Source organism: Schistocerca americana, chromosome 4, assembly GCF_021461395.2.
Source record: "Schistocerca americana isolate TAMUIC-IGC-003095 chromosome 4, iqSchAmer2.1, whole genome shotgun sequence".
In the NCBI taxonomy this organism is placed as follows: Eukaryota; Metazoa; Arthropoda; class Insecta; order Orthoptera; family Acrididae; genus Schistocerca; species Schistocerca americana.
Genome location: NC_060122.1, coordinates 226,052,221 through 226,077,756, shown reverse-complemented (window position 1 = coordinate 226,077,756; position 25,536 = coordinate 226,052,221). Strand labels below are relative to the sequence as shown.

The 25,536-nt window shown below is 37.6% G+C and overlaps 1 protein-coding gene across 1 annotated transcript in view; it reads left to right on the top strand.

Moving 5' to 3' along the window:
* LOC124613364 (breast cancer type 2 susceptibility protein-like) overlaps positions 1 to 25,536 on the top strand; it is a 167,236-nt gene that overhangs the window by 136,956 nt on the left and 4,744 nt on the right. Inside the window, exons 10-12 of the mRNA XM_047142063.1 lie at positions 3,107 to 3,243; positions 13,634 to 13,892; positions 14,877 to 15,065. Coding sequence (XP_046998019.1) covers positions 3,107 to 3,243; positions 13,634 to 13,892; positions 14,877 to 15,065 — 585 coding nt within the window. The remainder of the gene's footprint in view (positions 1 to 3,106; positions 3,244 to 13,633; positions 13,893 to 14,876; positions 15,066 to 25,536) is intronic.

Here is a 25,536-nt window from a genome sequence, read left to right as displayed (position 1 = left end):
ACTGGGGTTGCATATCCAATCTTCCAGAGGGTTTCTCAGGTTCCTGGAGTTCACTAACTTGGAGATGACTGACAGAATTGAGTAGGAGAGGCTAAGTGACCTTGACTTGCCAAAACTCATATTTTCTGCCTCACTGCCTGATTTGAACCCTGGTGCAATCTCTGAATGAACAAAATAAGCAACTTCTATCTTCTACTGAAGACTGTACAAATAAAAGTGAACTTGTAGGCCACTGTCGAATATTGTGTTGTAAGACATTAATGAATAATGCAAACACAATGTAACAAAAAAATCCTGTCTTCCATTTCTAGAAAGGGTAGTTACACGGTCCAGTAATATTAATGTGACCACTATCTATGTTTATGCTAAACATCCAATAACCTCTCACAGACAGCAGGTGGCAGCACTAGCAGTGGACGGTATATAAAACCTATTGTGCGATATGCAGAAAACAGCACAATTGCTATCGTAAGGTGGAAACGATGTGATCTATGTGACATCCAAAAGGGTGTTATTGTTGGCTTTTGGCCCAGTGGTAGAAGCAAATGACTAAGTTTGCAAACTGTTTGCACACCACCATGGTTGAAGTATGCTATCCAAAACCAGTGCTGAGGCAACTGTGGTGCACCATGGGCCATAGATGACAATGATGAACAATGGTTGGGGAGATGTGTACATGCAAATAGACATGCGCAACTGACCTCCCTTGGACCAAGTGGCTAAACACAGCATCTCCTCAGTGACAATTCAGCGAATGTTGCTGCTTATCGGCCTCCGCAGCATGTGCCTGGTTCCAGAACTCGTGCTGATGGCTGTATATTCTTTATGAAGGCTGGAATTTTCGTGCCAGTGCCACAACTGGACGTCCACTGAGTAGCGACAGGTGGCATTTTCAGATGAATCACATTTTATGCCCCATCGAACAGGTGGCTGTTGGCTTTTACAGTATGAAACGTCTGAAAGCAAACCCCCTGCAACAATTGTTGCAAGGGTTCAGGTAGCTTTTTTTTTGTTCCTCAGGACGATGGCATCTACCAGCATGATAATGCATTGTGTCACAGCTTGCAGTATATATCTGTGGTTTGAAGAACACCAGGGTAAGTACTGTATCCCCTGGCCACCAAACTCCCCAGAATTTGAACCCAGTCAAGAATCTGCGGGACCTCCCTGATTGGGCTGATAATGCTATGCATTTCAACCAGGAAACCTAGCACAGCTGGCCACGGCACTGGAATTGGCATGACTCCTCATCTCTGTTGGTACCTTTCAGAACTTCATTGGCTCTCTTCCTGCACATTTTGCAGTGGTCTGTGCTGTAAAAGGTGGTTATTCAGGCGTTTGACAGGTGGGCACATTAATCTGACTGGACAGTGTATTTTATCGTGCCTGGACAGTGTACTTTTTTCTTGATAACTATTGAAACTAAAATAAAATTTCAAGAACATGTATATTTACAGTTTTAAATTGTCATTTGTAGTTACATCTAAAAAGTAGGATTCCTGTTTCACTTACTTTTTACTAGTGGCCATTTCAAATCAGGCCCCCTGCATTCAGCCTTGTTAGATTCTGCTACTGATCTCTCTACAAATAAAAGGATTTTTCTGTCTGTACACTGTTAAAAGTGTTAATATAACATTCTAAATCTATGTACTGAAACAGATAATGAACCAACCTTGGAACCAATGAGATTCACAAATTCAGATGTTTTGAGAAGAGCACAGTGTGCTCTTGATGCTAAGTGTGTAAATAGTAACATCATTTGCATCAGTATTGAGAAATTCAAATGTGTTTGCCAAGTATTTCATTTGTGTGTAGATGATTGATGATTTGGTGACCAACAAATGTATTACCTTCTAAGAAAGTTCAGAAAGGTGCATGTTGAACAGTTATGAGATCAGCTCTCTGAACATGCTTATGTGCATATTTTCAGTATAATTGAGCAGAACTCATGACTGACCACATTTATCATATTTCAGAACACACAAAAAAGCACCAAGAAGGAATTTCCGAATGGGATGAAAATCAGTAGATGTGATGTACATGTACAGACAAACAAATGATTACAATTTCAGATAAATTGGATGATTTATTCAAGTTAATGAGCTTCACAAATTGAGCAAGTTAATAACACGTTGGTCTACCCCTGGCACTTATGCAAGCAGTTATTCATCTTGGAATTGATTGATAAGGTTGTTGGGCTCCCTTCTGAGGGATATCATGCCAAATTCTGTCCACTTGGTCCATTAGATGTGTCAAAATCCTGAGCCAGTTGGAGCACCTGCCAATAATGCTCCAAACATTCTCAGTTGGATAGAAATCTGGCGATCTTGCTGGCCAAGGTAGGATTTGGCCAGCATGAAGACAAGCAGTAAAACCTCTCGCAGTGTGCAGGCAGGCATTATTTTGCTGAAATGTAAGCCCAGGATTGGTTGCCACGAAGGGCAATAAAATCGGACATAGAATATTGTCAATATATGGCTACGCTGTAAGGGTGCCACAGATGACAACCAAAGGCATCCTGCTATGAAAAGAAATGGCACCCAGACTAAACCTCCTGGTTGTCAGGCTGTTGGTGGTTGACAGTCAGGTTAGTATCCCACTACTGTCCAGGATGTCTCCTGACACATCTGGAACCTCATTGACTGGAGTAGATTTGTCTTCAGTGAGGAACCCCACTTCGAGTTTTGCCCTGATGACCAGTCCTTTTCCATCTCCTAGTAACCTTTAGGCTTTGATCATTAAAGGACAAATGAACTGATGAGCTCAAATGCTTTGTCCCTTTCAACTTTCCCAAATATTAACTCATTTGTTGCTATTTTTGTCCAGTGCCATCATTGTAGCACTGTGTGATTCATTTTAGCATTGGAACAGGTGCCAATCACAATCTGTAAGAGGACACTGTTAGATGGTAATTGTCTACCATTGTTCTCTATTTGAAGACAACAGACAGGTATCTCAAGGAAATGTTGTAGCTCTTGCACAGTTTAATCCTGCAATGAACATTGTATTCATTATATAATGTTGCTAGATGTAATGATCTTCACTATTTATATTTTATATAATTGGAAAATGCAGTGTATATACAGCCCTCATTTTGTGTGCTCAGGTTCGCTGTCTGGATGCTAAAGACTTTTCTGCTAGGTCAGCAGTTCTTTCCATTTGGCGCCCTTCAGAAGATCTCTTAACACTGTTCCAGGAGGGAAGTGCATTGAAGATATTTAGCATCACTGCCAATGGATTAAGGTAACTGCTAGAAATGACATTTAGTCCATAAAATAGGTCTGTATCTCTATTATCCAGTTTCATTTTTCTCTCAATTTTATGGTGACGATAGTTGATCATTCTTGCTGGTGGCTGTACTACCAAAATCACCATATTGTGATACCATTCTACCGTGATGAAGTGTGTACAGATGGAATGAGAAATTCAAATTATGATAATTGAAAAACTCAGGAAATTTATCACACAACAAAATAGTGTATGTGACAATTCTAATGAGCAGTATATGACTGTCAGTGAAGTTGTTAATCATGTGCATGGGAAGCGTAGCAGCTGCCAATACCCGCAGCCAAAATTTTCTAAGAAGGATACCTTTGTTAAAAGGAAATTCTGGACATGAAACAATAGCTGATCAAGATATTGTAAGAGTAGATTTGGTAGTATACATATTGCTACAATAAATGTAATGTTTCAACATTTTTGGTGATATTTGCAAGTGTTCATTTCTCAGTGTTACTATTTTATTCCCATTACCATATTCTCTGTTTTACCAAATTCAGTTTAGAAGGATTTTACACAACAGAAACCAAAACTACATGAATTATTGTAAGTAAAATGTAGAACAAATTGTTTACCTTAATCACATTTTCAGATATTCAGAAACCATGAGATGAACAATATTTACAATTCAGTAAACAAGTATTCCAAGAGCATTAAAAATTTATAGCACAAAGTTCAGTGTGATGGATGAGCTTGCTTTGGGAAGCAAGTTTCTCAGGATGTGGTGTAATAGCAGAAACAGCCACTCCAAGTTCTTTGCTTAAATTTAGCTGTGAATGGTAGTTCAACTTTGTTGTTATCAGAGCTGAAAAGCCAGTGTTGCAGAAGTATGTTGCTGCAAAGGGATTCAGGCTCTTCATTGCAGTTTGGCTCAGTGACAGGAATTCCTTGCTAATATATATCCGCGACTCCAACAAAAACTCTTCATTAAATGTACTCTTCATTGAAGTATAACAAGGGACATCAATAAATTTGTTCTTGCTCTTTTATACTGTATTTAGACATGATGGACCAGGAGCATTTTTGAATGGATTTTTATTCCAAATACATTTATTAAAATCATCGCTGAAGCACTTTTTGAAGTGAAATTTTTGCATTGCAGATGATGAAAAAGGCAGGCTTTTATCTCCGCTAGTAATATCACTCTAACAGTGACACTAGAGTAGGGAACACATATAGGCACATATTATTAACGTTGATAATGCAGTACCATTTTGGAACATATATTGTGTTCAAATATTATGAATTAACACAAAGAGAACGGTCTATTGACACAAAGTTAACATGGATTTAGAGAACATTGTTCTTTTCAAACATAACTAGCTCTTTACTCACACAAAGTGTTGAATGCTTTCGGCAAGGGATTTCAAATTGATTCCGTATTTCTAGATTTATAATCAAATTGCATGCTTATGGAGTATCGTCTCAGTTATGCAACTGGATTCATGATTTCCTGTCAGAGACTTCATTGTTTGCAGTAATTGACAGGAACTCATCGAGTAAAACAGAAGTGATTTCTGGCATTCCCCAAGGTAGTGTTATAGACCCTCTTCTGTTCTTTATCTATTTAAATGATTTAGGAGACAATCTGAACAGCAGCCTGAGGTTGTCTGCAGATGACGCTGACATTTACCGCATTGTAAAGGCATCAGAAGATCAAAACAAATGTAAAATGACTTAGAAAGGATATCTGTATGCTGCGAAAATTGGCAGTTTACCATAAATAATGAAAAGTGTGGGATGACCCACATGAGCACTAAAAGGAATCCGTTAAATTTCAACTACGCTCTAAATCAGTCAAATCTAAAGGCCATAAATTCAATTAAATATCCCGGAATTACAATTACAAACAACTTAAATTGGAAATAATACATAGAAAATGTAGTGGGGAAGGCAAACCGAAGACTGAAAATTACTGGCAGAACACTTAGAAGATGCAACATATCTACTGAAGAGACTGCCTACACTACACTTGTCTGTCCTCTTTTTAAGTACTGCTGCATGGTGTGGGATCCTTGCCCAATAGGGTTAACTGAGTACATCAAGAAAGTTCAGAGAAGGGCAGCATGTTTTGTATTATCGCGAAATAGGTGAGAGCGTGTCACAGACATGATACAGGATTCGGGGTGGACATCATTAAACCAAAGGCATTTCTCATTGTGGCAGGATATTCTCACGAAATTTCGATCACCAACTTTCTCCTCCAAATGTGAAAATATTTTGTTGATGCTGACCTACATAGGAAGAAACTATCATCATAATAAAATAGGGGAAATCAGAGATCACATGGAAAGATAAAGCAACAGGGAAAGGTAAACAGGGAGGGTAGCAAGGATGCCTCCATCCTTGCTACCCTCCCTGTTTACCTTTCCCTGTTGCTTCATAACCTGGATTGTGAGTAACTGAAGCCACTTTCCCTTCTTCCCTTTTTTCCTCTCTCCCCTCCCTGATGAAGGAACAAAGTTCCCAAAGCTAGGAATGTAAATTTTCTGTTCTGTTTTGTGTTATCTGTCGGCTGTACTGAGCTGAGATAAGTATTTCCATTTCTTCCAAGATGTCCATTCTGCAGCTCTTTTCCAAAGTATGTAGTACTTTTAGGTCGGTATCTATTGCAACACTGTGTACAGCTTTGTTTATATGTTTTGATATAGCTGACTTATTAGCTTTATCCAGTATGAAACAGTCAATGTGTTCTTTAAAGTGGGTTTTAAAGTTTCTTCCTGATTGGCCAATACAGTATTTGCTGCAATGACTAGTTGTAATTTTATAAATTCCTGGTTTGTTCAGTTTGTCTGTAGATTGTACGATGGCATGAACCAGTTTCTCTCTTAAACTGTCGTCGGTGGCAAAAGTGATCCTGATGTCTGTGTTTTTCAACATCTTGGCTGTTTTGTCTGAGATGACTCCTAAATATGGCATCATCAAACAACAGGAAATCCAGGGTGGATTTTTAATTTTACTTTCATAATATTATTAAATATAGCATAGTTATATACTTAGATATTTGGATACTGTGCGGGGAAGCCATGTTAGTTTGCTTGCTTTTGTTTTTAGTTATGCACCTATTTCACATTCATGATAGCCATTGCTGGGTGCAATGTTTTTGTTAGTTTTTATTTCTGTCTCATAATCAGCAGAATTAAGTAGGAATTCCTGTGCTCTGTTTAAGAACGATCTGAATGCAGCTTGTTTATGCGAGTTTGGGTGTGTGGAAGATTTATTAATGACAGTGTCTATGTTTGTTGGTTTTTCTGTGAACTTCGATGTTCAGGGTCTGTTTTGTGTTGGTTATGGTCATGTCTAAAAAAATTATTTTGTTATATTTCTGGTGTTGTGTGGTGAAATGGATGTTATTGCATAAGTTATTGAACCTGTTTTACAGAGTTTCTGTTTCTTCATTAGTTCAATTATATACAATGAATGTGTCATCCACATATCTGCAGCAGTGCGTAGTTTTCTGGGTAATTGTGTCCTTGTTCTTCTGAAGTTTATTTTTGACGTGATTAATGAAGATGTCTGCAGTGATCTCACTGAGAGGATTTCCCATTGCTAGGCTCACATCAAATTTGTACATTTGCCATTGAATGTAAAATAATTGTGTAAGAAGACAAGCTCGAGCAATTCTTTAGTTCGACTACTTCCCCTGTGAACATAGTTTGATATTTTAATAAATTTTGCTTGATTTTATCTATGGATTCTTTGATGGGTATACTGCTGTATAAGTTTACAATGTCAGGGGAAATGAGCTTCTCATTGAATGGAATCTGAAGATATTTGAAACCTTGAATTGCTTGGTAGCTACTTTTCACTGAAAAATAGTTTTGAAATCTTTATTGGCTTTGCAAAATTGAATGCAGCTTTTTCGTAACTTTGTAGCATAGCTGACTCATAGCATTAACAATAGGTCTGACAGGAAGATTATCTTTATGGATCTTTGGTTGGGCCTGTAGCTTTGGACCCATTTGGTTCATGATTGTTAGTCTCTAGGTTTCCTCCTTTGTTAATAAGAACAGAGGTGCCGACTTATAAAAGATATTGGGGGGGGGGGGGGGGGGCCTCATACTGGGGTCTTGTCCCAGAAAATTTTCTAAATTTTAAATGAAAAATAGTTAGTTTTAAAGTTTTTTTTTTAGTCAAATGATCAACATTAGTACCCCGAAAAGTGGACTCTCGATAATATGACACTCCACAAAACTCAACAAGCCTGACACATTCTTTGGCTTTAAAAAAAGAAACAAAACATAAACACGCACAGCATTTTCTTAAAAAGCTAATTTAATGTACAGTAATAATCATTCTTATAGACTATTACATAGCAGTGAATGTATAGCCCTGAAAGACTGAAATTATATTTAAATAAATCTTAAACTATCTTTACAAGAATAAAACATAAAATATTGCTGTCGCTCAGTAATAGCACTTTGATTAATAAGAGATTTAGCTAATTTAAGCTTACTTTGAATAAGGCTCAGGGTTCATTAAATAAAAACAATATCTCAAAGTTAATGCTTTAATACAGTTAATAAAGTTAATACAGTATGCCTAATACCTTCAGTCAAAAAGTATGTAAATGGTGGGTTTCAATTGGGTGTTACACCCTAAAAATATTCAAGTATTTGAAAATAACTAATACAGTACTATAGTAATATATTACTATTCTAGTACTAATATTTTGAAACTGAAAATTTAACATTATTATGTATTTAATTCTCTATTTCATAAAGATTTTTAATATTGCTCTAAATGTCGTTGTTAGGGCTAGAGTGTCTTTAAAAAGGTGCAAATGTCGACCACCTGACTGGATTACTGAATATGAAGTCGTTGATGACTGGTCGGATATCCAATTCATCCAAAATGTCTTGGTGGGCATGAAGAACAGCCAAGTTGTTCAATTGCTTCTGTCCCATTGTTGATCGGAGATATGACTTCAGACGTCTAAGGGTGCTAAATGACCATTCTGCTGTTGCTGTCGTGATTGATAACTACTTGGAGAAGCTTATTGCACTTCACTACTTCACACAACATTTCTCCATCTCCAGCCTCTTGTGTAATGTACTTTCTTACATCACACATGTTTTTTAAGACCAGTTGTTTTTTTATTAGTGATGTCAGCTAACATATTCAAGTGTAAGTTCAGTCTCTCAATGTCTAGGTCATTTTTGAAAAACTCATTAATTTTTCCAAATTTGTTTCACCTCTGTTTACTAAAAGCAAGCACTCTTGTTCAACTGCAATGACCTGTGTGAGTCCGAATTGAAGCAAACCACTCAGTAAGGCAAGATTGCACCATTTGACAAACTTCAATGTAAATAGCTTTGTAGTATTCCTTTCGGGTTTTGAAAGTGTGCGGTGAGCTGGCTTCGTTGTTTTCGTACTTCTTTGGTATACTTCGATTCCGAGGAAGTGAAGGATCAACAGCTTGTGAAGATTTTTCTTTTTAACACAATTCCCAAAAGTGTTCAAAACTATCATGCCTTCCATTCAATAAACAAATCAAGCCCTCATATTTTTTTTTTTCCAGATCAGCAACACTTAGATGAGGGCGTTGAATTTTTTCATTGACATCCTCTACTGGGTTCATTGCATGGTCATAAAGACGTAAAAGGAAATAAGTCTTGAATTGTAACGTTGACTCAAGGTAGCCTGCACGTTTGTAACCTTCCTCTGTTTTGTCCTCTGCAGAAAATGTTTAAAAAAAACTCCAGAAGTTCTTCAAAGTTTTTCAATATTCTGAAGATACCAGAAGCTCGCATAGTCCATTGAGTCGGGGAAAGGGGTCGTAGACTAGCTTGGTCGTTAGCACTCTCACAGCATATGCTTCTGAAAAGTCTCATCCTTTTGTTGGATTCCCTTATGGGGTTTATTAAGTCCTTGGCTAAAGCCATAATATCCTTCATAGACATAAGATGGTCAAGACTGTCTACATCTGCGAAGTCTGAACTGTGTGCAGTACAGTGCACATAATGTGCTTTTGGTCGTATATCCAAAAATTTTTTAGTCCTTTGAACTGACCTCACATATTTGAGGCACCATTATAACCTGTCCTCTTAAGTTATCCATTGACAAATCAAGACGAGCAAAAACATCTTTTAAAATACTAAACAGAGGTTGTGATTCAGTGTTGGGGGTCTCATATAAGCCAATAAAGACTTCGTTGATGATTAAGGAATCATCGACGGTACGAATACAAAATGACACTTGTTCATGAATCGAAGAATCACTTGTTTTGTCAACCATAATAGAAAAATGTTCAGTCTTCTTGATTGAAGCCAATACCTTTCTCAACACAGACTTTACTAGTAGATCAATTATCTCGTTTTGAATATCGTCAGACATCCACTTATACTCCGAACGCCCTAACCAATCTTTAAACTCAGGTGTGTCATTCTTTCGGAGTTCCAACAACTGAAAAAATTTGAGTTTACGTCTTTGTGCCCTCTAATTGTTAGTCCTTGTTGGCGTAGAAATTGCACAGTAGTAAAAATTGTCTCAAGAGCGAAATGGCCTTCTTCATATCACTATCTAACTGTTCATTCAATTGGGAGGCCACACTTCAGTTAGTGATAGAATTTAGTTTCAGAACACCTTTATGCATAAACGTACTTTCATGAAGACGCAATTTTTCCAAAGCCTTTTTCCAGTTAGGAAACCCTACGGAAGTAAATGCATCTTATTTTTTTGAAGAAAATTTTAATGGATTTTTAGCATCTGTCTATTTACAAGTTTTGCAAACAACTTTTTTGGTAGATGCTTCATATTCTAGCCATGTATATTTGATCAACCAAGACTTCTGAAATGATCTTCCCTTACCGGATTGTCCAGGTTTCAGCTGTGAACGGTTCTCACCTGAAGACGACGAAGCAGTTGACGACACAATAACTGTTGGAGATTGACGTGCAGTATCATCAACTTCCAAGTGCGCCTTTTTTGTAACAAATTTATCCATTGCAAACTTAATTCACAATACACTAAGAGACTAAAGTAAACGAATAAAATATAATCATATAAAGTAGTCCACTAAAGTCGGAACACTAAACATGTCTGTAGCATGCACTGAATGAAACTATCCACACTGAATGACTGAGACAGAAGAGTGGGGTTTATATAGCTGCGGCATCGTAATGTCTCAAAGCATCAAGGCGACGCGAGGCAGAGGGTTCCAGGCAGTTCTGCTTCAGTCCTTTTGATGTCGCCATGGCCGCAGCACTGGCCTGCCAGCGTCAGATTTTACCCGAAAGTTCGTGCACCGGGACAAATTCTAAGTGTGCTCGCAGCACCGTAACACTATCATAATTCACACCACTCGTTTTCAGTTAACCTGCTTAATACCGTAATAATTATTTGTTTTAACTCATTACTGAATGTATTTTAAAAGGTAACTACCGTCAAACAGGGAAAATAAAAAATTTCAACATAATTTTGTGATTTTACAAAGCATAATATAACTAAAAATTTTCTTAAATTATTGGGGGGGCGGAGATCCCCCCCACATACAAATTTTTGAGGCGGTCAGGCCCCATGAAGTCAGCGCCTGTGAATAAGAAACATGTTTTATCAAACTGCATCTTTATTTTACTGTTGAACTTCTATGTGGTGTCATGTGAGATTTCTCGCATATGATTATTGTGAAAGAACTCGAGCGCTTTATTTACATATTCACATCTGTCCGTGATAACTACTGTAGAGTCTTTATCAGATTTCACTGCCAGTGCATTGCCCTCATTGAGTTTCATGTTGATGCGTATGTGTAACTGGTACCCTTCTTCAGCTTCTTTTATTGGATTTTTGTTTAGGTATTTTTCTATTAATTTATTAGTTTTGTGACGTATTACTGTTTGTTCATTTTTAGTTAGTTTGGGTGTATCAGCTTCCATTTTAAGTGAGCAGATGATATCTTTAATGTTATGCTGATTAAGTTCTGGTATTAAGTTATGGTTAAGCCTTTGTGTAATCTAGAAAGTGCATTGTTATTGAAGTGAATGTTTGTGGAATTGACTACTCTTGTGAAAAATTTGTGAGTGCTATGGTTCTTTGTGCCGTGGATAAGGCTATCATTTGATGGTCTGAGTTAACATAGTTTCTTCAAATGTGTTGCTTTAATCTTGCTGTAATTGTCTTGTAGAGCTTCGTCTATGACATCTTGGAAGAAAGGTACTTGAAATGGGTGGGTAAGAAGTAGTAATTCTAAGTGCAATTTATGTACTAGCATATTTAAGTGATCTAGGGTCATATGGCTTCATATTAGGCAAAGTATTGCTGAAATATGCACAAAAAATGAAAAAGAAGAAAACAGACATTCAGTCGTTATTTTAGGGCTCGTTAAGGAGGCTCTTCATTGAGAGAGAGAGAAAGGCACACAGAGAGGTTCTTCATGCCCTCTTTCTATACCACCTCCACTATAACCCCTCCCAAAACTACATTATCTGATATTTAAATTTCAGAATAAATATTTATAATGCAGTTCACTGGTCGAAGTGAAAGCCGAGATTGGAAATGAATCGCATTATTCACAAACAATTGGTACACAAAAACAGTGATAAAAAATGATGAATTTTAGATATAAGGAGAAAAAAAAGGGCAGTGAAAAGTAAATTAAGGTGAAATTGGTTGTACTGAAAAGAGGTGAATGGAAGGGTCAGATACACAGCAGAGGTGGAATTGCCATCTTCAGAGTTTGAAACTTTATTTCTTAAGCTAGGAATTCACTTGGGTTATAAGTTCCCAGGTTTCTGTATAATGTTCTTGAAAATGTAGGGTATTGAATTTTGCCTTCCTCTTCAATCGCTTGCATGGTATTTACTTTGCATGCATATACAGAAATGTTTACTGAGCATCTAAATAAAAGCAAGAATAATTTGTATTTTGTAAGAATGATAAATGAAGAGTAGCAGAACATTCACTTGCTTCAGTGAACTGATCAGTTTGCCTAAACGAGGCATCAGTACAAGGTTCATCAAAATCCAAAGAACTGATAACAGCTTTAATAGAAATGAAGTGACCCTCAAATTTTATAAAATGTATATAGTATTATTGAATAAATCAAATAATGCATGTTCCATATGTTTGTTGCACCAGTGCTTCCACTGTTTGAAATATTTTTTGTAGTCATCTTCAGAAATGACTGACAGCTCCTCCCTTGTTTTTTCCTTGACTTCTTCAGCGGTGTCAAATCAGCATTCTTTGGAAATAAGAAAAAGTCACATGGAGCCAGGTCAGGCAAGTAAGGTGCATGGGCCAAGGGAACCATGCCATTTTTATCCAGAAACTGTCTAACAGAGATGGCTGTGTGTGCAGATCCATTGTCTTGGTGGAAGAGTCAGTCTTTGTCTGCCACAAATGGGGTCTTTTTTTACAAACACTGTTGCACAGTCTTCTTAAAACTTCCAAATAAAAGGTTTGATTGATGATATGACCTGAGGAGACCAGTTTTTCCAATCTTCTTGTCGATTCAGGCAATTGATGGACATCCAGAAAGAGGTCTGTGATCAATCGACATGTCGCCATTTTTAAATTCAGCCAACACTTGAGTTTTTTCCTATAACGTCATCTTGGAAAGCTGTTTCCAACATTAAAATAGTTTCAACAGTATTTTTATTGAGTAGAAAACAAAATTTCACAGCTGCATGTTTTTCAATTAAACTTGCCATCGTAAAAAAACAAAACAATATATATATATATATATATATATATATATATATATATATATATATATATATATATATATATAAAACAAAGATGAGGTGACTTACCGAACAAAAGCGCTGGCAGGTTGATATATATATATATATATATATATATATATATATATATATATATATATAATAGAGGGAAACATTCCACGTGGGAAAAATATATCTAAAAACACAGATGATGTGACTTACCGAACGAAAGTGCTGGCAGGTCGATAGACACACAGACAAACACAAACAAACACACAAAATTCAAAAGGACGGGTATACACACACACACACACACACACATATATATATATATATATATTACCAGACAGTCTACCTAGCTGATGCAGACATGGATATTGTTGGCATTTCTTTCTGGAATGGTCTTAAGGTATTTATTACTTGTAATTATTAGTCATGTGTTAGAAATGGCAGTTATCAGTGAAATATATTCTCTTGTTTCTAAGTTACTGTTTTGCTGTTATATTTATAACCTATACTGTTTTGTTTGGTTACCTCTGTATTACAAGTTGTGTGTGACAGATCCATATTTATGTTTGATGTAAATTGAGAAATATATATATATATATATATATATATATATATATATATATATATATATATATATATATATGAGTCAGTTTACCAATCAAATGTAGCAAGTCTTGCTGTTGCAGGAATGGAGACTTGCAACTTTCTGCGTGCCGCCAGTCTCGTTATCAGCCTCAACCTAGTCACCTTCCAGAAGATTTCCCAGCCAGATATGCAACACCATTGTCTCAGGTGTCAAGTGGCAACCTTCATGCGCCCTTTGGGGAAATGGACTGTGTTGGAGTTGTTGTACATGTCGCTCCTCTCTCTGGAAATTACCAGACAGTCTACCTAGCTGATGCAGACATGGATATTGTGGGCATTTCTTTCTGGAATGGTCTTAAGGTATTTATTACTGGTAATTATTAGTCATGTGTTAGAAATGGCAGTTATCAGTGAAATATATTCTCTTGTTTCTAAGTTACTGTTTTGCTGTTATATTTATAACCTATACTGTTTTGTTTGGTTACCTCTGTATTACAAGTTGTGTGTGACAGATCCATATTTATGTTTGATGTAAATTGAGAAATGAGTAATGGTAACCAGTTACTGTATTGTCGCGGTGTCATGCAGTTGGCACCTAACTACGATCTGGCACATAAATGTAACTAATAATTGTACGTATAGATGTGTTTTGCATGTGCTCTGAAGAAAAATATAGATTGAGCTACTATTTCTTGTTTCTGTGCCTGTCTGTTACTTAATGCTTTCACCACACAGTGATTGATTTACTCATTCCATTGTTTTTATTTCAGTCAATGTTTTCCTGTGTCATACTTAACTTTCGTGCACCGTTTAAAGCAATTCAGAATGTTATAAACTTGATCGAATATCCATTCGTCCACCTGAAGGATAGTCAGCGTCTGCTCTCAAATACTAGAATAAAATGCCAACTGTAACTTGCCTACAATTTGAAGATTCTTAGAGAACAAACTCTTTTTGCATAACTCCTATTCAAATGTTGAGATTTAGAGCAAATCATCACTACAGTAACAACCACACCCAATTTTGTTGGAATTCATGTATGGCTAAATTTTGGCCACTTACAGATATACAGCTCATTAATTTCCCTCAGTAAATTATAAAAGACTCTTTCCTCCACTGTTATCTAAAACTTTATGTGGCAACATGAATTTCTTTAAGTGATAATGATTGTCTTTTTCTAAAGTTTTTTTTAATTTATTTATTATTTTCAGTGTGCCATAATTCTCGTTTTCAAATGGATCACTGGCTGCAAATTTCATCAGAGAATAAAATTATTGTGTAGCTATTGTCAATGCTTCTGCAGGGACATTTTCTTTGCAGTGATGTGTGGTTTTATTCTTGCAGGGTTCAGGTTGGGAGGATATACTTCAGCAGAAGGCTTTAGTGGCTTGTAGTAATTTACAAAGTCGTGTGGGTGCTGCTGTTCACTGGATACCCACAACATATGCCACAGAATTTTCAATTTTCTCGCAACATCCTCGCCAAAAGCACCTCGTTGAAGCTCTTGACTCACTGAGAAGGAATCTTAATATGGTATGAATAGTTCTTATTTAATTGCAAAAATGTATTAAGTTCATATCACCCTCTGGAATCTTGTTTCCTACACTCCCCCCCTTTCCGTCCATCTCATCCTACTCCTCTATCTGACAATCTCTCTCTGCCCATCTCATCCTCTTCATTTCTCTGTCAACCTCCTCCTCCCTCTCTCTGTCAACCTCCTCCTCCCCACCTTTTTTCACTGTCATAGAGTTATCACCCTCACTTCAATAGCAGGCTGATAGTTCTTACTTCCACAGTATTTCTTTTCAGATAGTGAGTAATATGTGTAACAAGTTTGGTTGAAATCAATCCAGAGGTTTACAAGGAGCTTTTTACATCTGACTTTGCCAGGGTGCACAAATGTCATTTACATTTCACATGCATGCAAGATATTCCCCATATATTAACATATTTCACACATTTTTGTACACATTTCATCTGTATCTCAAGTGATTTTCACCCTTGTAATTTTGTTTTCACATATCTCTATTTTTATGACATAATATCTCTTGAAGAGTGTATCATGCAATACTTTAATTTTGGAGGGACATCCACTAGTATATTTGGTTACTGTTTGGGAAATGTGTTGCAAATAAAGTTAGCAGCAAAGACATAGTAAATTAAAGCACCATGCGTGATGTGGCAGTTTTTCACACATCTTAGTATTTATGACATCATATCTCCCAAACTGTGTGTCATACGGATTTTGCTGATACATTCAGTGATATACGTGAATAGTGTCTGCAAAATGTGTTGTGAATACAGTTATTAGTAAGGAATAATAAATTAAAATGCTATGCCTGATGTGTTAGTTGTACTGCATGGACAGTGAAAATATAGTACATGATTAACTTATTTTCCTTTCAGCGAGAAAAATTTCATAATGGTTTGAAATTATGTGTAATGTTTCTTGGGCGTGTCTAAGTACTCTGACACTCAAATATTGGATGAAACATCATGAGCCACGCTTCTTTTTCACCTCCACCCCTGCCCCTTTGATAGGTATGTGGTTCTTACACCCAGTGATTCTTTCCATACAGTAAGTGATGTATGTACCAAAATTGGTTGAAATCAGTCCAGCCATTTAGGTGGAGATGTAAAATGTACATACATACCTACATACACAAATTTTTCTGATACTAGCAGATTACCCAGCATTGCCCAGGTATAGGAGGTGTGACCAAAAAGTAATGAGAAATTTTTAATTTTGTGGACCTTATACATCCAATTCTCAAAAACTTTTTTTTATTTGGTTGGTACACGTGTTCCCGACATATTTCTTCATTTTCAGATGTTTTGAATATTTAGTTTATTGTTGGCAGTCGAAAAGATTATACATGTTTTTGAGTGCTTGGCCAATCGTACTTTTGGAAACAATGGATTTGCATTAAATTTTGCTTGAAAAATGGATTAAAGCACAGCACCAAATTCGAAATGTTGACTGCGTGGCATATTCTTTGGGTCATGCCAAGCAATGTTGTTAGGTCAGGGATTTCTGAATGAAATCTTCGTCGATCCAGAACTTCTAAAGAAAGTTGTAATAGGTGACGAAACAGGGACATACACGTATGACGTCAAAACCAAAACCCAATCGTCCCAATGGAAACTGCATGAAGAAACAAGACAAAAAAAATATTTCGACAAGTTTGATCACATCTGAAGGTTCTTCTCTCTGTTTTCTTCGATTACAGTGAGATAGTACATCAAGATTTTCTGCCTTGTGGTTGTAAGGTCAATAAGGAACACTACCTGGAAGTTATGTGCCATTTGTGTGAAGCAACCTGAAGAAAACAACCAGAACTGTGGAAAAAACCACTCGTGGCAATTGCATCATGATAATGCTCCCACTCGCACCTCAATGATTTTTTGGCAAAAACAAAACCGTTATGTTGCCTCAGCCACCATATTTGCCTGATGTGGTCCCCTGCAACTTCTATCTATTCCCGAGGCTGAAGGGAACCATGAAAGGACGTTGTATTGCCACCATTGATGAAATAAAAACAGAATCACTGAAGGAGCTGACCACTGTAATGGAAATTAAGTTCGAGAAGTGCTTTCAAGATTAGAAAAAGTGCTGGCACAAGTGTATTGCATCTGGGTTGGATTACTTTGAAGGGGACAAAGTTGTTGTTGATGAATAAGCAAAGATCATGTGTGAAAAACATAAATTATCATTACTTTGTGATCACACCTCGTATATTTATGCCAATCTTCTATTAGTCTCTCTCTTCCTTCACCTCTCTCTGCCCACCTCCCCCCCCCCCCCTCCCCTTCTGTCCATCTCCTCCACACTGTCTCTATGTCCATCTTCTCCTCCCCCTCCCTCTCTCCATCTCCTCTTCCCCCTGTCTCTTTGCCCATCTCTTCCTCCTCCCACTCTCTGTCTATCTTCTTCTCTTTCCTTTCTCTGTCCACCTCCTACTCTCCACTCCCTCTGTCCAATTCCCCCTCCCCTCTCTCTGTCCATCCTCTCCTTCCCACTATCGGTGTCCATGTCCTCCTTGCCCCTCGCTGTTGTCCATCTCCTCCTTCCCCTTTTTCTCTCCTCTTTATAACGCTCATTCCAACAGGAGGCTGGTGCTTCTGACTTCCACAGTATTTCTTTCTGGATCATAACTAATATGTGTACCATATTTGTTTCAAATCATTCCAGGGGCTTAGAATGAATTTTTTTACAGATGGAATCGCCCACGCGCACACACACGACAAATATGTTTCACATATTTTACTTTATGAAAAGGATTTATTGCTACTCACCATATAGTGGAAACATTGAGTTGCAGACAGGCACAACAAAAAGACTGCTCAACAAGTAAGGTTTCAGCCAGAAAGCCTTCTTCTGGAATAGGCAAAACAAACACACACACACACATTCACACAAATGCAGCTCTCTCTTACATGGCAACTGCACGTGATGGGTGAAGTAGTCTGGGTGATGGGAGTAAGGAGGAGGCTGGGGGGGGGGGGGGGGGGGGGGGGGAGAAGATGGGCAGCTAGGTGTAGTCAGGAGATTAGATAGAGGGTGCAGGGGTGTTGGTGGGGGATGGGGGACGGGAGTGGAAAAGGAGAAAAAAGACTGTGGGTGCATTGGTGGATTAGAAGGCTATGTAGTGTTGGAATGGGAACAGGAAAGGGAAAAATTGGGTAAAGGACAGTGATTAACAAAGGTTGAGACCAAGAAGATTACAGGGATGTAGCATACATTGCAGGGAGAGTTCCAACCTGCACAATTCATAAAAACTGGTGTTGGTAGGAAGGATCCTGATGACACAGGCTGTGAAGTAATCACTGAAATGAAGAATGTTGTACTGGGCAGCGTCCTCAGCAGCTGAGTGGTCCAGCTGTTTCTTGCTCTCAGTTTGTCGATGGCCATTCGTGAGGCAGTTGGTTGTCATGCCTACATAGAATGCAGCACAGTTGTTGTAGCTTAGTTTGTAGACCACATGACTGGTTTCATACATAGTCTTCGATGGGATAGCTGTTGTTTGTTACTAGATTGGAATAGGTGGTGGTGAGAAGATGTATGGACAGGTCTTGCATTTAGGTCTACTACAAAGGTAGTCCTACAGCAAGAATCATCTGGCAGAAGGACTCTGTCAGCTGTCAGATTCACCCACCTACAAACCCTGTCACAGTGACCCTATCCCAGAAATACTGCAGGGTGTCCAGTTTCTTGTCAGATCCTAGGATTTACTAATGTAAACTTTGGCAGAAACCATTCCATTTATACACTTCTTTCAGCTGATAAGTGATAAAATTTTCAAAGCTGGTGCCCCACCCATTTTCTCCACACTGCTGGAAAATACAGTACTGATAAACTGGAAGTGGATGTAGAAAGTTTGATACTGAAAATATGCAGTCACTTCAGTAGATCTGTGAAACAAAGAGCGAACTTGCAACTCAAATTTAAAATGAATGTGGTGCAATGGGAAGAAACAGTGAAACATGTTGCCATGAGATTTTTATCTCTTGGTCCTTCTGCCGAAAGAGTATTAAAAATATGATCTGCACTAAAATCTCATTTTCTGGAATTCCACAGTGAATGTCCTCATCTGTTAGAAAATATAATCATATGTGAAGACCTCAACGGTAGTGAAGGCGGAGAGAACGAATCTCGGTACGGTGGAACTAGCGGAAGAGGCACATAATACAATAAATCCACCTTGTGTCTGACTTGTAACAAGCGGCACTGTGGTCGGCGTCTGTTCACCAGAGGTGCGGCCGTAATACAAATTCTGGAACTAACCACTCCAGTCTTAACCACTGAGCTTTTCTGAGCTCAACCCTTTGATTTTAAGTACTATTATGGAGCGTTTTAGTAATTACAAAATTACCCCAGGTGGTAACAAATCCTCCGCCATCAGTGGCGCAACTAGTCTATCGGATTCTGGGGAGACTAGGCTGAAACGCTATATCCCAAACCAGAGGAAATCGAAGTCTTTTGACCGACTCATGCCCAAGGTCGAAACATTTTTTGGAACTATCAATATTAACTCTCTCTTGACACCAGGAAAACTCTATAAATTAGGGGACACACTAAAAGAACAAAATATCAAAATTTTAGCCCTGCAAGAAACAAGGTTGCCTGATGAGAATACCATGGATTTTGGAAACTACCGATTGTTTAAAAGTAAAACAGACAAAAGAATTCTTAAAAACACTCCGCATCTGGGTGTTGCATTCGCAATTTCGCAAGACATTCTTGGCTCCGTAATCGAAGTAAATCCAGTAAACAACAGACTAATGACAATTTCCATGAAATGTGCAAATAAAATGTACTGTTTAATTAACGCACACATGCCTATCAACCAGGAGAATAAAACAAATCCAGAAAAAGTAAATAAGTCATGGGAAGTGTTAGAGAATACAGTCTCCAAAATTCCTCAAAATTATGTAAAGATTTTAATGGGTGATTTTAATGCACAGTTAGGGAAAGAGAGAAAATTTAGAAAAACGGTCGGTGAATTCCCTGCACATAAATGGACCAATAAAAATGGAAAGAGGCTGGTAGAATTTTGCAGAAATTTCAATCTCAAAATTATGTCAAGTCATTTTAAGAAAAAACCTTCAAAACAAAAGACATGGCGATCACCTAACAAGGACATAGGTGAATTCCAAATTGACCATATTGCAATCTCGTATCCATGTCACAAAGAAATTTTAAATGTTCAAGTTCGTAAAGGCGCCAATATTGACTCAGACCATTACTTAACCCGTGTGAAACTAAAGCTAAAACCCCAAAATTTCAACAAAAGGACACCATTAATCCCCAAATTTGACACCAGTAAAATCCAACCATCATTATTAGCAGACGAATTTGACAAAACAAGTGCACAAAATTGGGAACAACTCAAACACAAGATTATCAAAACAGCTCAAGATCAAATTCCTTTACGAAAACACAAGAAACATGCTTGGTGGAATGAAAACTGTGATCATGCAATCAAAGCCAGACAAGAGACATTTAAAGCATGGAATAGCAACAAGACAGAAGACACATATGATACATTCCTGACAACTAGAAAAGACACTTCAAAACTAATTAGACAAACAAAAAGACAATATGAGAATAGTCAACTCTTAGAAATTGAAGAAGATTTTCAGAAATACAATACCAGAAATTTTTATAAAACGTTTAAAACCAAAATAAAGGGGTACCAACCCCAGAATCTTTGCTTCAAGAAGGAAAATGGACAGTTGGCTCTTAACAACCAAGAAAATTGCAAAGAACTTTCTAAATACTTTAAGAATCTTCTAAATTGCCCCGAGCCCACAGAAAGATTTCCACCAAAAATTCCCCAACAATGCAATCCAGTTTCACTTGCACCAAATGAAGAGGAAATCATTAAAGAAATTCATAGGTTGAAAAACAACAAGGCATCTGGTGAAGATGGAATTGTTGCAGAACTTTTAAAGGCAGCTGGTCCAAAAACCGTTAAAGAAATTACTTCAATCATGCAAAACATTTGGCAAACTGAAAAAATTCCTGATGAATGGAAAACCGCCTTGATTCACCCACTTCATAAGAAGGGAGACAAAACTGATGTTAATAATTACAGAGGAATTTCTCTTCTTCCAGTCACATACAAAATCCTCTCTCAATGTCTTCTGAACCGAGCACAACAACAACTTGAATGGAAAATTGGCGAATATCAAGCAGGTTTCAGGCCAAATAGATCTTGCCCAGAACAGATTTTAGTCCTCAAACTAATTCTCAGACATCAAAAAATTTGCAATAAAAAACTAGTTTGTACCTTTGTATATTTTAGAAAGGCTTATGACTCAGTGGATCGTGAATCTCTTTTCCAAATTGTGAAAGAACAAGGCCTGGATCCTAAAACCACGGCAATTATCAGAGACACGCTAACTGGTACAAAATCAAAAGTAAAGTTCAGAGGAGAAATTTCAGAATCCTTTGAAATAAAAACAGGCGTGAGGCAAGGTGATGGACTCTCTCCGTTGCTATTTAACTGCGTTCTAGAAAAAGTAATACAAGAGTGGCGCGAACGAAAATTGGAGTTCAAAATTGACCAACCAGTGAAATTAGGACGAACAAATATTCGAATAGACTGTTTGGCCTTTGCAGACGACTTGGTTATTCTAACACAGGACATCCAAATTGCTCAGAAACAAATAGAAATTCTTAAAGAAACAGCAGAAAGAGTAGGTCTCCAAATCTCATTTGAAAAAACACAGTATATGACTAGCAACAAACTGGCACCCAAACTTTTGGAAACTAAGTATGGAAAAATCAAAAGAGTTTCGCAATTCAAATGTTTAGGTGAAACAATCTCAGAGACTGGTCTAGAAAAAATTGGAAATGAAATTCGTTGTCAAAAGATGGAGACAGCTTTTAGACTTACAAAAGACATCTACAACAAAAAATGTCTCTTGAGGTACTCTAAATTGAGACATTACAACACGGTCATAAAACCAGAGTGCCTTTATGGGGCTGAAACGCTAATTTTAAACAGAAAAAAGGACATTCAAGAAATCCAAAAAAGAGAAAGAAAAGTAATCAGAAAAATTCTAGGTCCAAAATATACTGAAGAAGGAACATACAGGCTAAGAGCAAATAGTGAAATTCAACAATACACCAGCATATATTCGGATATGAAAAAATGCAGATTAAAATTTTATGGGCATATTAAAAGAATGGATGCTACCAGACTAACTAAACAAGTAGTGGAATTCTACGAAAATCGAAGTAAAGCTAAATTTGAGACAATAAAATGGATTGCTGCTATAAAAGAGGACATGAAAGAGGCAGATATAAAACAAGATGAAATTCAAGACAGAAAATTATTTGGGCAAAAAATTCATGACTGGGTAGTTGGTCAAGCTGAAAAACCAAAGAAAACTGGAACCACATGGTCTGATGAAAGGAAAAGAGCTCATTCCGAGAGAATGAAAACAATTTGGGCAGAGAGAAAGTCTAAAAGAAAATAACTGAATGCCCCGTGATTGTACTTCGCGTGGTCCAGTAGGGCCCAAACGTGAATAATAATAACATATGTGAAGAAGAAGAGAAAAACCTTTAGTGTATTTGTTGTTTTTGCATAATGTTTTCTATAAAAACAACACTGAAGAAGATTAATCAGAGTCTTTGTCAGTTGTTGAGATGCATGCTGAAATACATGGGATTCACAAGGAGATTGGGCAAAGAATACAAGACAACTTTTTTGAAGGTAAGACAACAGAGATAATGAATGAATTAAGCACTAACGCACAAGAAACTATTTGGAATGATTTTCTACATTTCTGCACCAATTTTGTAGGATATTTGTCACCACAATATGATTTCTCAGAAAACAACATCCTTTTCAAGATGCTGTTTTTAAACTTAAAATCACCAATTATTTACAACCATTCTCAAAAAACTGCAGAACTTTTAAGGATCAATCAACTGAACATGGACCCCTTATACGAAGAATTTCAAATAATTCAAAGAAGCCTGGACATGGCACAGTCTTTTGATGACAAAAATAAGAGATTGATTGAGAAATGCAAGAAAATCGTGGAAGGATTTTCCAAGAATGTAATCCCTAACATCTTTCACACCTTAACATTCATCTTTAGTATCCCCAGTTACAAATGCTTCATAGAAATGGGCTGATGTACAAACGAAATGTACCTCAACTTTCATAGAAAGTGAATTAATAGCCACTTTCAACTATAAAAACGACTGCATTGATTTTTTTAGATATTTAAAATCAAACAAAAGCATGTTAAAATTTACACATTCTTCATTAAAATATAATAAAGACTAATAAATCACAAAAAATAATTTTGTTTTTCGTTTGTCTCATGTAAAAAAATGAAATCCTGGTTTTTCTTGCCTAACTGAACATTTGTCCCTTACAGGGTAAAAAAAATCTGGCAACACTATCACAGACTGTTATTACCCTCCCAGCCTTGTACAGAAACAGATCTTTAGTGTCTTATCTCTCCAGCCACCCGCCACCACCCAAAATATTACTGTTCGGCCACAGAGGAGTATTCCTCTCGTGACTCAGTGCCACCCAGGACTGGACCAACTGAATCACATTCTCTGCCAAGATTTTGATGACCTCTCATTGTGCCCTGAAATGAGGAATATCCTATCCACTATCTTTCCCGTCCCTCCCACAGTGTCGTTCCACCACCCACCATACCTACCCAATATCCTGGTCCATCCCTACACAACCCCTGCCACCAGCCCATTGCCTCATGGCTCGTATTGTCATAATAGACCTAGATGCAAGACCTGTCCATACATCCTCTCACCAACACCTACTCCAATTTGGTCACAAACATCACCTAATCCATCAAAGACAGGGCTACCTTTGAAACCAGTCATGTGATCTACAAGCTAACCTGCAACCGTTATACTGCATTCTATGTGAGCATGACAACCAACAAGCTGGCTGTCCATATGAATAGCCACTGACAAATTGCAGCCAAGAAACAGCTGGACCATCCAGTTGCAGAGCACAATGTCCAACACGATGTTCTTCATTGCAGTGATTGCTTCACGGTCTGTGCCACCAGCACCAGCTTTTCTGAATTTCGCAAGTGGGAACTCACCCTGCAATATATCCTACATTCCCATAAACCTCCTGGCCTCATCCTTTGTTAGTCATTGTCCTTCACCCACCGATCCCCTTCCCTGTTCCCATTCTGGCACTACAAAGCCTTCTATTCCACAAAGGCTCCCACAGTCTTTTTACTTCCCTCTGTTTCCATTCCTACCCCCCCCCCCCCCCCCCCCCCCCGGACCCTCCATCTAACCACATGACTCCACCTAGCTATCCTACCCTCTCTCCATCTCATCCCTGTATGTTCCCAAAAGCAGCACTTTACCGTTGCCCCCACCCATACCCTGGTATCCCTTCCGCTTGCCACCACAGCCTCCGCCTTACTCCCACCATACGGATAGCTTCTCCCATCATGTGCAGTTGCTTGCCAGAAACAGTAGTCATATGATTAGTAGTAAAGAAGTAATAAATTAAAACATCATTACTCATGTATAAGTTTCACGGTGTGAACAGTGATTCTGTAATAAGCAAGCAACTTTTTTTTCCTTTCATCATTTTGCTGGGGTTGTTAATCAGAAAAGGTGAAATTATGTGTAAAGTTTGTAGCAAGTCTACGTGCTCTCATTATCAAATACTGGATGACTAATGATGGGTATTGACATGTCATGGGCTAAAGTGCTTTTTCACCCCCCTCTGAGAGATAGGTGGTTCTTATACCACAGCAATTCTTTCCAGACAGAAAGTGGTATGTGTACTAAGTTTGGTTGAAATCCATCCAGGGGTTTAGGAGATGTGGAACATACGTACATCCATTTTTATGGACGTATGGATTCTTCTTCAGTATGAACACTTGTCATTATTATTTTAATGAGTCTAGTCCTAACTTGAAATGGCGTTTGAAAGATTCTGATGAATAAACATGAGATTAATATTAAAAGGTAAACACTTTCCCAATATTCTATAGTATTTGCAGAACATTAGGAAAGTGTTTCCTTTTGAATATTATTGTCATGTAGTGCCAAGCACCAACAGAGAATTCAGTTAATACTGAACATGAGATTATTTACAGAAAATGGAGTAAATTTTAGGATGACACCTCTAACAATAGTGTTTGATATCATGTGTTGCATTGGGAAATGGTGCCTTCTAGTACACTGCAGTTGGCACACTTGATAACTGCCTTGTCATTGCATGACACATTTGCGTATGACATAAATTTCAAAATTCAGAAAAATTACTTCCAGCAGATTATATCTGTAGCTGCATCTAGCTACATATAGAAGTGGGAGCGGAATGAGGAATGGTTCCTGTTCTGATATATGATAGCCTAAGGGAACAGCAAACAGGTGGACAAATGTACCTAATTTAGTTGTGCAGCCATTTTGAATTTAGAGATGATACTCATATTGTAGTGTACATAAAAAAAATCCATTGACTCCGCAGAAAAA